A 17,779-nucleotide genomic window follows, 5' to 3' on the forward strand; every position below is an offset into this window, starting at 1 on the left:
AGACTTAAATTAAAAAAAAAAAAGTTAAGAAAACAAAAACTTGGAGGAACCTTTTCTTTTTCCTTTCTTCAACGTTACCGAAAATGGTAAAATTACGCTTTTTGACATCAACTTTGAAAATATCGCTTGGAAGGGAACTAGAACCCCTTCTCCCAATTCTTTTCTCCTTATGCCTACACAGATCAACCAATTTCGAAAAAATTCCGGAGGAATTTACCTGATTCTTCTCTTTCCTAGTATCCTTCCTATGTTGTCAGTATAGAAGCCTAAAAATATGCCTTTTAAGACTTGTAACCATTAGTATCCTTCTTTCAAGTCACATTAAAAATGTGTCGGTGTTAGCTTTATTTTACCTTTCACAATTTTCTTTTTTTAGAACTTTAAAACTTGATTTAGAAACTTAAAGGGAAATAGGAACTATAGCGGTAGTTTAATATCTTTGATCGGCTCCGAAGAATCGCGATCCGGTACTGGTTAATATAACTACTTTAATTTACAGAGGTGGGTCAAAATACTCTTTTGCCCATGCGCCAAAGTCAGCCAGTCCGCCCCTGATGTAGTGTATTGTATGTTATATACAATCAATGTATAACCTTTTTTTTTTTTTGATTAAATGACACATCTTCCTAAACTGCATTTTCTTGGCTATTTTCGAACATCCAAACAATTTGAAAATCCGAATTTACTACGGTCTCAATTAGCTCGGATTTTTGACGTTCTACTGTAATATTGATTTTTAAAAAGATTAAACATCATATCAATAAAGTAAGCATCTAGCAACGGTAACAATGATTCTTCTTTTGTTGTTTTATTTCCCTTCCCATGTTTTACGTTATCTAGAAAGAATTAAATACATTAAAATAGATTTGCCCCATGAGACTTATTTTAATATCAGATGCAACCATCGGGTTAAATGGTTGGGCACCTTTGGCTTAGAGTATGTTAATATAGGATGAGAGATTTCAACAACTTCAAAAAGTAGCTTTTAAACAGTTAACTTTAGAAAACTATACCATGAACTGTGTAAATTGTTGCCAACTTATTTTAAAAAATAAGAAATAGAGAGCCGATTTTATAACTTTGCGAACAGGGAGCAGCATTGGCATTCTACACTTTCTTTCAAAGTCGAATATGAAAATGAAAAAAAAAAAAAAAAAAAAAGAGAAAAAGCGGCGCAAAGAAGTCATATCTCTCAAAGTTTGCCTACATGACTGTATTTTGTTGTGAATGCGTGAATGGACATTGTAAATGTCCACTTAAGCACATAAGATAGACAAGTTAACTGACAGCTCTCCGTTCAGGCCATGTCAGCCATCGGGGACTGACAGTATAAAATTCGGTAATTGAAAAATCCCATTGCTGGTAATTAAGGAGCGTATCATTGATGACCTTTGCTGAAATTTTCTAAACGAAAAAACAGGTTGTCCTTCAATACCTTCACACTGCTCATGTGGCTTGATTGGGTATTTTTCACTAATGCACGTAGCAACTAACGTGTTAAAACGCAAGATTAAAAAAAAAGAGTGGAGCATGAAACAATAAAATAGATCAATTTAAAGTAGAAAAAAATGAATTTTATTTTTCACAACAGAACTGCTTCTTACCTACATATGACTAGAGAATAAACAATTTCCATGTCACGCTTAAACAAAAGAGGTGCAGATGTTTTCCGACAAACCCAACTCTGAGAAGGGTCATGCCAATGAGAAAACGTGTCAGCCAAGATAAAAGTAACAAACGTAACAAGTACTTTTTAAAGTGAAATTTAAACAAGTAGTCAAACTTTGCATAAAAAAGTAACCATTTAAATGAGAAATTTTGTCATTTCTAACCAGAAAAAGAATAACAAAAGATGGAATGAGCTGTAAAAGGATTCATATGCTTTATCAAACGTAATAGTTTTTTCTTAATTTAACAATGAGTATTAAGACATTAATATCTAAAGAAATGGACATGTTCTCAGTTATACTAAATTTGTTCTAATTCGGCAACATTATCGTGTATCACGTGTACCAATTTAAATGTTTTGCTAATTTAAGTATGCATACCATTTCACAATTAGTGCTATATTTTTGTCAAGAATAGCGATAAAATAACCATCCAAAATTGACGCTTTATACAATGGGGGGGGGGGGGGATCAAAATATTCTGAAGCAGAATAAAAAATATTTTCTTCAGAATTGTAGAACAAATAATGTATAAAAAATAATAGTTCATTTATGTCGATTTCGCAGTAAAATGAAGTATCCTTAATTTCTCAACAAAAACTGATAAGGCGATACTTTTTTTTTTGAAAAATAACCAAATTGCAATGCAAAAATATTATAGCTCAATGCCATTCAGCGTCAGCAGAAGTGATTCAACTATCCGTAATATTTTAAAGCTAATAGAACATAACGATAGTTTCTTTAGTAGTAACAATTTAAGGAAGAAAAAAAAAACTTAAAAAGCAACAATGAAGAAAAACTATTAATGTACGAAGAATGGGAAAAATTAACAAGTCCAGTTTAAATTGACTTACAGATACTCATTTTGAAGTCATGTAAAGCTAGTCCAGCTAGTCTAATTCGTGGAAGACTTAGAAGCAGTAATGTTTACACGTGATAAACTATGAAAAGAACAAAAATGAAATGCCTTCTTTGTACTTAGGAGATTATTTTAACAGGAATTTCGCGTTGCAGAAAGTTTAGGCACTGATGGTTTTGATACTGCGAGTTGCGATGATACGATCATCCTCCTTTTCGTCTTCTACTTTTTTCGTCACCTTCATTGACGAACGTGAACGGGTCTTGAAGACGATTCCTTCCAAAATGATGAATGGCGTCTCAACTGCTATGTACCCGACGAAGGCCAAGAAGAGGGAGACCACCACAGTGGAAAGATATGAAAAGACCTGTAGAGAAAAAGAACTTTGTGAAGTGGATTGCTCATTTTTGCAGGGCTCTATGAAGCCATAGTGGGGTCCTTCCCTCACTCTTCTTCCGACACACCATACTATGCTTATGTTCGACGAGCTCGACCGGTAGCGTCCGGTTAGTTAATCACGTGACAGCTAATGATCACGTACTCCAATCCACCAATCAACAACTTAAAATGGCAACCGGTGAGGTAACCGATAGATGATAGAACGCTGCGGTTTGTAACCGGTTACTTACCGGTCGACCGGTGATATTCGTCGAACGCAACCTTATCATTTTAAATACACCATCATAATATTTTAAGCAATTCTTATGTTTTAGTGAGTATCATATGAGCCTGTAGAAAAATACCATTAACATTTATATGAAATTCTTCAATGTGTGAATTTATTCTGTGAGTTATTGTATGAATCTATCAATGCAATTAAAAGTGCTCTGAAACATGTTGCAGTTTTGCAGCACTGAGCTATAAAATAGTACTCTACGCCGGCTGCATTTTTTTTTTCTTTTGATGATTTTCGATACTAAAAAATTGTGTCAAGGGAAGTAAGTTCCTGAAGCAAAAAATTAGTACAGTCAGACCTCGATATATGGTCACCCGCTTAGAAGGTCACCCCGTATATAAGGTCACTTTTCTAAAGTCCTGGCTTGCTGAATAGGAATTCTATGTTATGCATTATCGGATATATGATATATGGTCAGGTCAAAATACATTAAATGCTTATGTCTCTTTTGTCTGACTTCTTTAAATGATTTCATTGCCTAATCGATTCACTTCCAAGAATTTTACGCGATATACGATCCTTAAAAGGGAAAAATCATTTTACCTATTAACGTAGTAATGACCAGTAGAAAGTAAGTGTTACGACAGTGATACTAAAATATGAAGCAGTAACGTGAGCACTCAGTATGTACATATCGAAATTTTTTACCAGTCATTAGAAGCCGAAGAAAATTTTCAGAAGATACTTAGAAACCATTGTGCTAAAGAAAAAACTCGTCAATCCTGTATTAATGTAGTTTTAAGCGAGGTAAGTTGCACATCAGTTGTTTGCTTGGGCATATTTGAATGCAGTTTTATTCTAAACTAGTGGTACCCGCACGGCTTTGCCCGTAATAGAAAAATTAAAAGGTCTTTTGGTACGCCTGTATATTTACAAATAATGTGTGGTGATTTTTGTCGCCAATTGGCTTGTACCCATTTTACGGTTCCACGTTATGATAATTACGTAATTTACTCGTCCATCTTATGATACTTTTTTCTTAAAATTGGAATAGAAAAAGAACCACATCAAATTTTTGAAAAATCGCTTCGAGGTGCACACCCCCATGCAACAAACTAACTTTGTGCCAAATTTCATGAACATCGACCGAACAATCTAGGCGCTATGCGCGTCACAGAGATCAAGACATCCTCCGGACAGAGAGACTTTCAGCTATATTATTAGTAAAGATGGAAGTTTAAAAAAAGCATTTAAAAATTTCATATTAATTCGAAAAAGTTCAATTGGTTCAAATCAATTCAACTACTATAATTTAATTAACTAATGTTTTTGGACGTATTAAATTTTGAAAAGAATTAATGTATACATCCTTATTTATTAATAAATATATATATGAACGGTTATAAGGTCACCCCGCTTATAAGGTCGGTTTTGTGAAGTCCCGTGGAGTGACCTTATATCGAGGTCCGACTGTATTTCGGGGAAAGATTTTTTTTTTAAATGTCAACTGGTATAGAAGGAAGATATAAAAAGCAAGCCAAATTTTATAGCATTGAGATATTTTTTTGGTGAGTGCAAGAACAACTATGGTGTGATATCCGTGACGAAACTATAATTCTCTCAGTCCAAGCATGATTGGCGCAGAGTAGCCTATAAGGGCTGTTGCGCCATTAAACCTAATAGAGCCAACCTAGCATGATTCAAATTGGAAAATAGTGCTGTGTGCTGATACGGTAAAGTTAAATTCTGTATGTTTTCCTGCTCGATAGAAAAGCTTGTTATGATAACTGATATCGACAAGAACAGCGACAGTTCTTTTGTTTAACGTGTGTCAAATGTAAGGGATAGCAAGGTAAGATCAAAAGTCAAGATACCTACCATGTCACTATGTCCGTAGTAAACTCTCTCTCTGAGGGATGCACTTCTGTAGATTATCACCAGAGGGTGTATCAAATACGTGAGGTAACTCAGCTGTCCCAAAGGATAGAATGCATTCCAGGAAAGAAAACGGTTTACCATACCTGTAAAAAAATCGTTACTGAACTTCGAAGTATGAAATATAAATAGCGTTGTAGAGTTTACAACTTTAGTTACACCAAAGAAATTAGTAATTAATGAATAATAAGAAGACAGGCGAACAAAGATCAACCTATTTCTTTAGGGATGCTTGCTGAGTTAGACTTATAGTTTAACGTCAGAAAAAATATACGTATAAGGCGTTCAAAGGCTGTAAACTGCTTGATTAGTAATATACCTTACTAACAGTGTAGCAACGGTCCATTTATTTTTTCGTTCACGGATATTTTTGGTTCCATGCTCAGTGTAAAAGATTGCTTTGATGCGTTAAAGCATGCGTTCGTTCATTCATTCTGGGCATGGATTTATAGACTTACGATTGGTGCAGAACGTGCTGAGAAAAGTGATAAATGAAAAGAAAGTTTTACCAATTTTGTTCCAAGGAACCAAGATACTTAAAATCAGGAAAACATGCTTAAAAAGAAGTAATTTCGTTCCAAATGAGTGGTTTCATCTTTCTTAAACAATATTTCCGAGATAAAAACTTTTAAGAGACGTCTTTTGTAAATGGAAAGATTTGATTAGCCAAAGAAATAAGTGTCAATGGACGCCGGGCATCGAAACTGTCTGCTACGTGTCTGTAGACAGCTCAAATACCCACGGAGAGTTCACTTTAAGTAAATAAAATTACGAATTTATCTCTAAATTTGTGTTTCAATGATTCTGTCAGAGATGAATTAGGAAAGTCGGGTATGAGAGAGGGACATTTTTTCGTCCATTATTCATTACTCCGGAATAGAAATTATGTTGAAAAAGATTATGCTGGAAAAGACCACTGGATTGATAAACTTATCACTGTTATGTCGGAACAAAACCAGAAGTTCTGTGCGATTCCCCAGTTTTTTCATGATGAAATATAACCTCCTCGCCTCTACAAAGACTAAATATCTAATTTTAAAAAAAGCATCTTATTCCTGATCACTCCCAAGTAGTTTATTTCAGGATATGTTTATTTACGTTTTTGGTATTTTCAGCTCAGTTTCTGTATTTCATTAAAAAAAAGTGCGAATATTTATTGGCTCCAAAACCTTCTCCAAAATGTCAGTTATAAGTGAGATACATGGTGAACTGTATCTTAGAAGACAAAAATTTTATGGTTCTTGCCCAAACCCATATCAACGCGACAAATAATTTATGAAAGCGAACCCGTTTGCTTAGCAGAATCAATTGCCTTCTGTTTTTCATTCGTATAATTGCTTTTTGCTTGCACATACGTTATTCGCTGTTTCTTTATGTAACTTGTTTTATGTTAGAAACTTTCATACGAACTGAACTGACTATTACAGCAAAGAAACATAGTCGGATTTTGCCTCGTGATCAGCAGACAAAAGCTCCTGTTATTCGAACGGTGTTTTAGTGCCGCCTTATGAGTCAATTTCGGGCTTAACTTCGTTAACATCGTTCTGCACATTCCTTTCTAACACGTTAATCCCAAGTGTTCTATTAAATTATTTTATTAGAAGAAATAATTTTACTTGATGCTGTTGTCAATGCCTACCCTGGAAGGAAATATGAACGGGATTAATTGACACCGATACTTTTGGAAACGTCAAGGATTTGAAGTTATGGCAGTCAAATTTTCACCTTATGATTAGAAGCTTTTAGAAATCAGAAATTCCTTTGAGGAGCAACGTACTGGACAGCTATCCTTTGCCCGAGGAAAAATTTGAGGCAATGGATCGATATAGAATGTTGAGAGCCTATGGCTGAAAGCGGGCTGAGCAATTTAGGGGAAGGTTGACGTCAATGGACCAGGTCCCATGACTGGACCACGAAGATATTTCCCGAAAAAGAGTGTGCAGACGCGTTATTAGGTTTATTACCTTCCTTTGTCTGAAAAGTCTACTGCAAAGTCGTCAACGTGCTAGAATTACTTTATTATATTGTCAAACGTTCAGATTAATATTCCTACCATTCTCTTACAAATTTGAGATTTTCATGTAGTTATAACATGCTTTGAATATCACTGATCAATTAAAGGTGAACATTAACTTAAAAGACTGCATTTTTAAGTACAACCCAGTGGTGTACCCAGGGGGTGGGCTGATAGGGCTACAGCCCCCCCCCCCCCCGAAATTTTCAAAATTATGAAAATAAAGTTAACGTAGTTTTTTTTTTTGTAATCACGGCTTGTACAAATTAAAAGAAAGGGGAAAAAATATTTCCACCTTTTCATTTATTTTCTTGTATCACACACAGCAGCTCTGTTCCTTTGTCGAGATAAAGGAAAAGGGAAGCGAGTGACTCTATTTTGCTGCACCTGGTGTCATTCCCTTGGGGCGGTTTGTTCTGGTCAGTAAAAGAAAGGGGGAGGTAGTTAAGGTTTCGGGGACTTATTTAAACTTATTATTTGAGCTGCGCTTGTGTGTGCTTCTAGTGACAGGTGAAAAATGGGTTTTATAATCTCGGACAGTAACAAAGTCCGACTATCTACTGCAGACTGCAGAGTGAAGTACATTAACGTAGAATTGCTATAGTGATCCGACAGTTAATACAGGGACACTTCCTTTGAGTAGAATTACTAGAAATTTGACTGCAATAAGAAACACAATGACAATTCTGAAGCCTTTGGTCTTTCCGCAGTTTAGCAGCTCGGCGCTCAGAGTAATAGTTAGTTTTAGCGAGGCAAACATGGAAAGGATGGAGCACGAGAAACCGAAAATTACGAAGCGGAATCAAACCAGTTTGAGAGATTTTTTTAAAAAACCTAAATTATCAAATGACTCACAAATTACTGTTATCGAAGAACAGAAAACAAATGAAGATGTTTCTTACGGAGGGAAAGACCAGCTTCCTATAGAGAAAATTTCCGACCAGTTTCCTATGGAGGAAGGACTAGAGCCCCTACCAGTTCCTATGGAGGAAAAACGTTTCAATGACATTTCCAGCTATGTCAATCGAAAATTGTCAAACGAGGAAAAACTCAAAGCTCTTGCGGGATTGTGGGAGCCAGATAAAAAATACGTTTTTCCAGCTGAGGACTGTGGTCGCTTTAAACGACATTTTCAAACGAATTGGCTAATGCAGTTCAAATGGTTGGCCTATTCTGATCAAGAAAAAGGAACATTCTGCAAGTTCTGTGTGCTTTTCCGTAGCGAGGATACAGTTGGTAAAGGGAAACATGTCATGATTGGAAAACTTGTATCCAAACCGTGCAAAAATTTAAAAGATAGTTTGGAAATATTCCGAAGTCACGAACGCACAAGCTACCATCAAAACTGTATGCTTACTGCAGATAGCATTCGATCGATATCAGAAAAAGAGACGGAAGATATTGCTGTTCAAGTTGACAACCAAAGGAAAGTTACTGCAAGAAAAAACCGAGCAGCATTTGTTCCAATTGTTCAAACTATCAGACTTTGCGGGAAGCAGCAGATAGCTTTGAGAGGCCACCAAGATTCTGGTCGCATCACACTAGAAGATCCTGAAAAGAACGACGGTAATTTTCGTGCTCTTTTGCGGTATCGGGCAGCTGGTGGTGATGTTGATTTAAGGCAACATTTAGTGATGAGTGCAGGAAACGCAATGTATACTAGCCCACGTATACAAAACGAAATTATTAACACATTTGGGGAAATGATTCAGATGCAAATCAGAGACAGAGTACACAAATCTGGATTATTTTCAGTTCTAGCCGATGAAACAACAGATATTGCTGGTATTCAACAATTTTCTCTGTGTGTCCGATACTTAGATGATGTGACTGCGAGTGTCAGGGAGGATTTCCTATGCTTTGTTCCTGTCAACGATGTTACCGGAAAAGGACTTTGCACGACGATTAAGGATACTTTAAGTAATATCGGAATTGATTTGCACAATCTCCGTGGCCAAGGCTATGATGGTGCTTCAGCAATGCGAGGAGAGTTCCGCGGAGTTCAAGCCATAATGAAGCAAACTTATCCAAAGGCTTTATACACGCATTGTGCGTCCCACTCTTTAAATTTATGTTTATCTGACGGTTGCAAAAGTCGAGATATTCGGAATATGTTCGCAATTTTGAAAGAAATATGCACTTTTTTCAAATCATCAAGTAAACGATCAGAAATTTTAAAGAAGTGGATTGAAAGGAAAAATCCTGAAACAAATGTTACAAAATTGAAGAGAATGTGTGAGACGCGATGGGTCTTGAGACACGAAGCAATCGTATTGTTCAAGGAGAATGTGTGCGCAGTCGTCTCTGCTTTAGAAGAAATTGGAGAGGAATCTTCAACAAAAGATAGCAGCAAAGCACAGAGTCTGCTTAATAATGTGTGCAATTTTAGTTTATTATCCTTGTTTGTAGCCTCCAAACTTCTTTCTTATACGTATAATCTCTCAGAATACTTGCAGTTGAAAAATCTAGACCTAGTTAATGCTCTAGACATGGTTGCTAGCGTTAGCAATCTGTTACAAAAAATGAGAGAAGATGCAGAAATGAGATTTAAAAATATTTTTGAAGAAGTACAAAGTCTTGCTGAAGATTTAAACGTGGCTGAAAGCATTCCAAGACTTTGCAACTCGCAACTATACAGAAAAAATGTGCCTTACACGACGACAGAGGAGTATTTCAGGAGAGCCGTATTCATTCCATTCTTAGACGACATCATCCTTTCCCTGGACGAGCGGTTTTTGTCTCACCAGGAAATTTTGAAAGCGTTTAAAAATATACTTCCACAGAATGTACACAAAGAAAACTTTTCATCAATTGAAAGTTTGATTAAGCTGTACCGGAGCGATATGTCTGGTTATCAAGAAGTTATAGAAGCAGAGTTTGAGCTTTGGAAAAAAAAGTGGTGCGCCATCGATCCATCCCTTAGACCTTCTTCGGGAATCGACGCAATCGCTAAGTGCTCAAAAGATATGTTTCCAAACATTTGTACTCTTTTAAAAATTCTGTGCATCTTACCAGTGACAATTGCAACAGCTGAACGAAGTTTTTCGACTTTGCGTTCATTAAAAACATACTTAAGGAACTCTATTAGTGAAACAAGACTAAACGGACTTGCACTTCTCTAGGGATATCGACATTTCCGACGACATAATTTTAGATGAATTTTCGAAAAATTCTAGGAAGCTGGATCTAATATTGTAACATGTAAGTTTTAGATGTTTTTTTATCATTATAAAAATCTTCAGAATTCATTATAGCACATGTAACAATAATTATAATAAAGAACAAGTTTTTTTTTATGATGTATTTTTGAAATCTTACATTCGTATTGATATCAGAAAAGCGATACATGAACTTTTCTTAGCTACAGTTCATAAGTATCCCCCCCCCCCAGCTCAAAGACTTTCGAGCTCAGCCCCCCCCCCCCCGAACTGATTTGTCTGCGTACGCCGCTGGTACAACCGCCCATATTTCATGTTCAGTCATGATTCGTCACAGCAGTAACACTTACAAGAACATTCAAAATGACACAGATGCCATCATTGGACCGCTAGGTGTTTCCATGAATGGAACACCAGCCAAAGTAGTTCATTCATAGAATATCACAAATATCGCTAAAATTTCAGCTCAATTATCTTTGAAAATTTCCCAATTGTTTTTAAATGAATGATAATAATGAAAATGAAAAAATGTTTCTTAGTAAATCATGAAAACTCACTCACTTTATTGTAATTTCAACTTAAAAACTTTTTAAAAAGTCATTAAGTATTTAAAAAATAGTAACACAGTTTCAAATGCTTTTGCTGTTAAAGAAAAATGCCAAAATTAGTAAAATATGGCCAGTGCACAAGTGAGAGCATGGAACATGCTATAATATAAGCTTGTCGACAATATAGAGCTATCAGTTATATATTGGCTACCAGTTTGTTTGGTACTCTTAGCTTCCTTTAGAAGTTTTCCACCTCCAGCTCAGTCACTTCCTATTTCGGGCTGACGGGTGCTAATAAGCACAAAACTGCAGTCCTCGGATGGAATGACCGAGCTGGTGGTGTATTTCATGTATTTCTGTCTTAGCCCTGGCTAAAGAAGTTAAAGAAGTTGTTAAAGAAGTTAAAGAAGCTAAAGAAGTTGTTTTCAGGGCTCTATATTTTCAGTAAGTTACCGCCCAAGCGGTAACTTACTGAAAATATAGAGCCCTGAAAACAACTTAGACACATGGAAGATAAAAACCTGTTCACTGTCACTTGAGTCACTTATGAGAAGTTTAGGAGGTTCAGCCCTCCAAAATAGGAACACAATTAGTGAGTTATATTTTGAAACGGGAGGAGACCTATAAAAAATTTCACTTCCAAAAAATTGTGGGAATTAGTCTTTCAAGTGGCCGAGAGAAATAATGTCTCTCAAATTTAATTAAGACAAAAAGTCTGTTAGGACTGCTATTCTCTGGTAGTCTACTTAAGCCTCTGGTTTCAGTAAGAAAATAGTCAATAAGTTCTCGGACATTTTAGAGAGCCTTGTCGGCAAGTACAATCTTTTGTCGAACAAAAATTTTCAAAATGAATTAAAGAAAACTCCTAATAATTCAAAAGAGGCCAAAAAGATATTAGCTAAGAATGGTGTTGCACAGGTTTTGAAAATATCAAGTGGTGAACGAGGTGTGATGACAACAGTTGTGTGAGTGCTGGGTTTTTTTTAAGTTCCTCCTATCCGAATTTTTTTTTAGAAAACTAGTCTCTTTTTTCTATAACTTACAGTTATTTGTAGAGAATATTGATCACCTGTAATAAATATTTGTAAGTTACGCATTGATTTTCTAATTTGAGAATTTGGTCCATCGATGGAAACTCGATGGTCCATCCATAGCAACTGCTTGCAATGAATGGACCACATGCTAAAATATGTATTTTTAACTTTTATTCTTTATTGTGTACATTTATCATATCATAAAAGTGAATATTCTTCATAAAAGAGAAATATATTAATTACGCTTATAATTAACTTAAAATTTAAGTGGGATTTTCTTCCTAAAAAAATGGAAAACTTATGTGGTCCATTGACGGCAACCTTCCTCTATCTGTAAGAAAATTGTATTGCAAAAAAGATTTAAATTGCGGGAAAAAAGTGTTCAGACGGTGGTTCTTAGTTGTACTATCAAAACACAATTTCAATATTCAAAAAACTAATGTCAACGTTCTAGCAAAAGAAAGCTGGTGACGGGTATCGATTGAGACTATGGTTCTTAGCTGTACTATCAAAAGACAATTTCAATATTCACAAAATGATGCCAACGTTCTACCATAAGAAAACTGGTGACGAGTTTGCTCTTGCGTTTTTCTATTGCAGCATAAGCATTGCTGACTTCTCAAAATGAAAACGAGTAATAGCTGTAGATTTGAAACAAATGCTTCGATGTGAAACAATACAGTTGAAGAGATAAATATGAGGATATTTTTAATGTAGAAAATTCGACTCAAACATCACAAATCAGCAACATCGAGTTGCTAATAATATTAACATATATATGTCTACGTCTGCCGCTTACAACATTCTCCTGTGTTATACAACTTCAGTTACTTCATCTTATGCTTATACAAAATCAAATTTGCTCAATCCTCATCAAAAACATAACAAAATCAATGTACTAAGTCTGGTTTAAGCAGCAATGATGCTGACAAAACAAAATTTATTTAATCAGTGACTGTGTGTGCGTGTACGAGGTGAAGAATTCGAAAGGGTTCAAACAAGGCATATGGGTAAAAACATTGTACACCATAAAGATTTCTTCTCACGTGCAAGAGGAAGGGCCGTTTTCTTCATACGAAATCCTTATGTCTCAACACGAAATGCAATGAACATAACACAATTGCTCTCCATCTACGGACGCAAAAAACAGTAAAAAGAACTGTCCTGAAGTTTAGCAAAACCTATGTTCTACGATGAACTATTACTCTCAAAATAAAAAGAGCAGTTTCCAAGAAATATTGGCGGTAAATATCAATTGACATGTTGCAATGTCTGCAGATCGAGATATGTAGAAGAAAACGATCGTGGCATCCATGAATTTGGACTTGATAAGACATTAGAAGACGTCTCGATGGCAGGTCACAGAGACATCCCGAAATTTCCTTATCCATAAAATTTTAGCGGATGATTCAACAAATTTGACGATATTGTTGCAATATTGCTTCTTTTTAAAAATCTGGCTAAAAGTAGGTATACGCACATATTCGTATTTTTTTTATTCGGTAAATTGAGGATTTTACCCTTTGTTAAATTCAAGTTTGTTGCGTCCCTGAAGACATTACTTTACGCGAATCATACAGCTTAATTCTGCTGAGTTCTGTCCACGCGGGATCGTTGCTAAGTTTTTTTAGTCTACAGAGGGAAAAAGATATTGCATAGAAGTTCTTTTTTGTGTGTGTGTGTTCTTCCTCGTTAGCTTTCCGTAGCTGCACTAGTTAAATCTTTTTGGAATTCACGACATGTGGAAATCCACAGTTCAGAACATACATAATCATGGGAATTCCCAGTTCCCAATTTTTTCAGAAAGACGTTTTCCACAATTATTTTGAAAAAGACGCAGACTGTTCCATCTCTCTTAAAATTCATGCTAGAGCTAAGTTTTCTCTTTTTGCGCCCACTTACAAGTGTGAACAGACATTTTCAAAATTAAAGTATGTTGAATCTTAGTATAGATTTTCTTATCAGACGAACATTTGAAATCACTCTTAATGATCGGAACTGCAAAGTTTGTCCCTGAATGGACTGAAATTTTTAGCGGTAAACAAATGCTATCTTCTCATTAATTTTTTAACTTTCTAAAAATTTTTAAAACCTTTACACGTGTTTTGTTCTTATTTCCAAGTTTTTAATCGTCATTAATTCAATAAAATAAATTTGTAGTACATTGCAATAATTTTGTCTTGTATCACTCACTCATTAGCCTTTTTTTTTTTTTTTTAAAAAACCTTCACTTTATTTTGTGACAAAGAATACTTTTTATTTCAGTTTCCTGAACTATTTTAAATTTTACAAGACTCCCTATCGGTATATTATTAGAAATTTACGGGCATATAAAATATAATTTAATGTAGCTAATAGCAAGTATGTATAAGAAAATATAGAAACTTAGAATAAAGCCCAGAAGTTAAAAAAAAACACCACTGAGCGCTTAATTAAAAAAAAAAAGAAAATATTCGCGAAGTATGGGAGGAGGGAGGGCAGGGAGGGGCTAATGTTAAATAAACCATCTGAACTGAAATATTGTTTTACTGGCCCGCCTCGCCTCGAAAAATGTACAATGTGGCCCGCGAGTGAAAAAGATTGGAGACTAGGATTTTCAATCCCGAAATCCCAATCCCGAATCCCACGGGACCCCGCACGATATTTCGCGGGATTGAGAGCAAAATCCCGCGGAATTTCCAATCCTGCAAAGATTTTCAATGCATGCGTTTTCCATCTTTTGCCCCTCATAAAACGAATGTAAGAAAAGCAAGAAAAACTTAGTGTTGCACATTGTCACCACACAGCAACAGTATGATATCTTAGTGTTATTTCTGTGATTAGATATCTTACTGTTGCTCTGAGATGACGATATGATGAACGGTGGATTTACCATTTAAGAGAATGCATTGGTATTCTCATTCGAATTTTCGGTTTTCATTCGTTCAGATATTGAGATCATTCGTAAAAATTACAGATGTTTTCGAAAACCATCACTAAAATTCGAATCCCAGAAAATTGTGCTTTAGAAAAAAATGGAGAAAGTGTATTACAAACTGCAAAGTAGGGAGTAGCCTGAAAGCAATACTTTAACGCTTATGTAAACTTAAAGAATGCAAAAAAAAAAAAAAAAAAAAAAAATCTTTAACTTACGAAAAGTGCGTAATATTTTTCTCCGAAGAAAAAGCAGTGAAAAGCCTATCATTTATGATTTCTAACCTAGAAAATGTCTGCTGATGTCTTTATCATTGTTAAGTTAGTATTATAAATGTGAGTGGTACCTTCAAAATTATATTGGGTAAATCTGAGCAATCTTCAATATTCCTGAATGATAATGAAACTTGGATGATACACAGGATGACTCGCATGACAGCGCAACTGTTCAAGTTTTTGAATGTCTCTTTGAAATGAGAGGTAAAATTAACGAAGTTATCCAAAAACTTTTACTGAAGCTACTACTTTGTGAGACCAATCAGCATTCATCCTCTGTTGTAATGAATCAAATCTGATACAATGACCAACGTTAATTAAATAACAAGTGTGTTCTCAGTGCAACTTATATTGGATATAGATAGCAAAATACGCAAATAAAATAGGCATGTTTTTTGTCCGAAATTTCATTTGCAGGTCTTGGAAAAAGAACCAAACATGACCTCCATTGGAAAGAAAAAAATCTATTTTTAAAGGTGATGAAGTTTATTGGGGATCTTTTGCTGAATGTCCACAATTATTTAATTGTAAAACCAAATGCAATGAAGCCACAGCGCTTCATTAAACGCGTTACTTTTTAACTCATCAATCCTTTCCCATCCCATTAGTGCTCCTTCTTTATTAAGATGCATTTGACTTTTTTTTGGGATCACTTTTGCATGCCAAACGGTAATTGCTAATTGGAATGTGAATTTGTGGTGGTCTACAATTGGTGTACGGAATTCGAGAAAACTAATTCAAGTAACAATCAGTTCTTTCTAAAAAGCTCAACTTTTTCTATTTGAATAGTTTTTTGAAGAATAAAGTCAACCCTGCGAGATCCCGGAATCCCGCGGGACTGAAATTGGCGCGGGATTGGAAACCATATTGGAGACTCCTGCACTATAGTCACCAGGAAAGCCCTTCCATTGTGTAGAAGGTTTGAAAGCAGCCTGATGTATCACGGAGTAATATATTTATCGAAATGACGAAGTACAAAGTTCTCTCGTGTATTTTCAAATAATTAGTACAGTAGAAGAAATCTCAGTTGAAATGTAATTTAGTTTTAGCTTCGTACTGATTACCACCTTTACACGGAAGCAAATATCGTGATATTTGGTATTAAGTTAGTGTTCGAATGACTTAAGTGTTCATGTAGAGTGTTGGGCGATGTGTTTTTCCTAAATTTATCTTGTATTTGTAACAAACCGTCTGATTATCATAAAAATGAGTAATTACAATATAAAAACGAAGTAAGTGGATACATCAGTTTACAGTGAAATTGAAATTTTTATTCTTGCTTTAAAACATTTTATATTTTAAAATTATAGAAACTAGGCTGAGAACTGAACAAATTCCAAGCTATGGTTCATACTTTATTGGGAGGCAACCAAAACCATAATAAACTGAACGTAGTTTATTAGGAAAAATGGTGAAAGAACTTACGGATACATTGATAAAGAAAGTGTCAATGATTTCAGAAAGGTTCCTTTAATGCTTTTGACTGCTTTCAACTGAAGTTGTTTCAGTATTAAGCGCATTGTATATAGATATTTTAGTAGGAGGCAAACGGAAGATGAATCTGTACACTTATTTTGCTACGAAACGAAATAGTTTATTGATAGATTACTTTAAAAACCAAAGGAATAGTTTAACTCGACATTTGTTAATTATCGCCGAACAAATGTTGGAATGGCCGTTAATTATCGCCTTCTGCAATGTGGAAAAAATTCCGCTTGAAAACCAAGTTAACTATGGAAGACGCAATAGAGTATTTTAGGGCAAAAAGAATCCACTGTAACAAACTAAGAGCTACATTTTGGATTGTAACTCAGCTGACATACATAAAGAGCAAAAAAAGAATCGATGTTCATTCTTTATGAACTAATGAAAATGGCAACAGTGATTCACGGATTCCGTCGTTTTCATATTATTAACGTACGTGACAAGATAAAGTTCAATGTCAGCCGTGAATCTAAAGTTTCAGCTCTTAATATTATTTAACATTGATTGTAGTAGAAGCATTAACTAGATCTGCTCACTAAATTGTCATAAAGTTTTTGAGACGATCGATTGAATACATTACGTATTGATATAGCTCTGAAGTCGAATAACCGAATAAAAATTCGTATGGGCTCTGATGTTAAACAAAATCGAATGGGTCTTGAAGTTTCAGTAAGAATAAGCTCTTTTTTTTTGGGGTCTGAATAAAAGAGCTATACTTACCACCACAGCCACTAGCACACGCGTAAACAAGCCATCCTACTCCAAGAGCCCAACCAAAGCGATGGCCAACGATGTAAAATGCTCTTAAAGCTGGATCTTCTGCAGTGCCATAAACTCCATATACAGATGTCATTGCCGACGCAGTTGCCAGTGTCCAACCAAGTATTTGGTACTTCTGTAAAACAAAATTTAAGTTAAAAGCATTCACTAAAGTCGAAAAACATCTAATTTTTATACGATTTCAAAAAGGTAAACTCGGAACGAGATACTCAATTTTATTCAACTGCACTCAAACCGCGCAAGTGTTTAGAGTACTTTCCTAAGCTAATAGTAAACAAAAGCAACTATTTGTCTTTAATTTGTAAACAGTATACAGTTGGAACCGAAATTGGGTAAAAAATTTGTTGTGATTTTCGAACTTCTTGATAATTTCTAGTCAAAGAAAGTCAATAATTGTTAAATATTTTCTTATACGAAATTTATTGCGTTGTATTCAGTAAAAGCAGGCCCGATGTTGGAAACTAGAGTCCTGGGTCTTTGAAAGGGCCTGCCGA

General features: G+C 35.2%; 1 protein-coding gene across 1 annotated transcript in view; it reads right to left on the bottom strand.

Annotated features, from left to right (window-relative positions):
- Positions 1 to 1,567: 1,567 nt before the first annotated feature.
- LOC129217449 (nose resistant to fluoxetine protein 6-like) overlaps positions 1,568 to 17,779 on the bottom strand; it is a 61,980-nt gene continuing 45,768 nt past the window's right edge. The window contains exons 13-15 of the mRNA XM_054851750.1: positions 17,226 to 17,400; positions 5,021 to 5,163; positions 1,568 to 2,893 (exon numbers count right to left, since the gene is read on the bottom strand). Coding sequence (XP_054707725.1) covers positions 2,687 to 2,893; positions 5,021 to 5,163; positions 17,226 to 17,400 — 525 coding nt within the window. The 3' untranslated portion in view covers positions 1,568 to 2,686. The remainder of the gene's footprint in view (positions 2,894 to 5,020; positions 5,164 to 17,225; positions 17,401 to 17,779) is intronic.

This window comes from Uloborus diversus, chromosome 2 (genome assembly GCF_026930045.1).
Source record: "Uloborus diversus isolate 005 chromosome 2, Udiv.v.3.1, whole genome shotgun sequence".
NCBI classification, from domain to species: Eukaryota; Metazoa; Arthropoda; class Arachnida; order Araneae; family Uloboridae; genus Uloborus; species Uloborus diversus.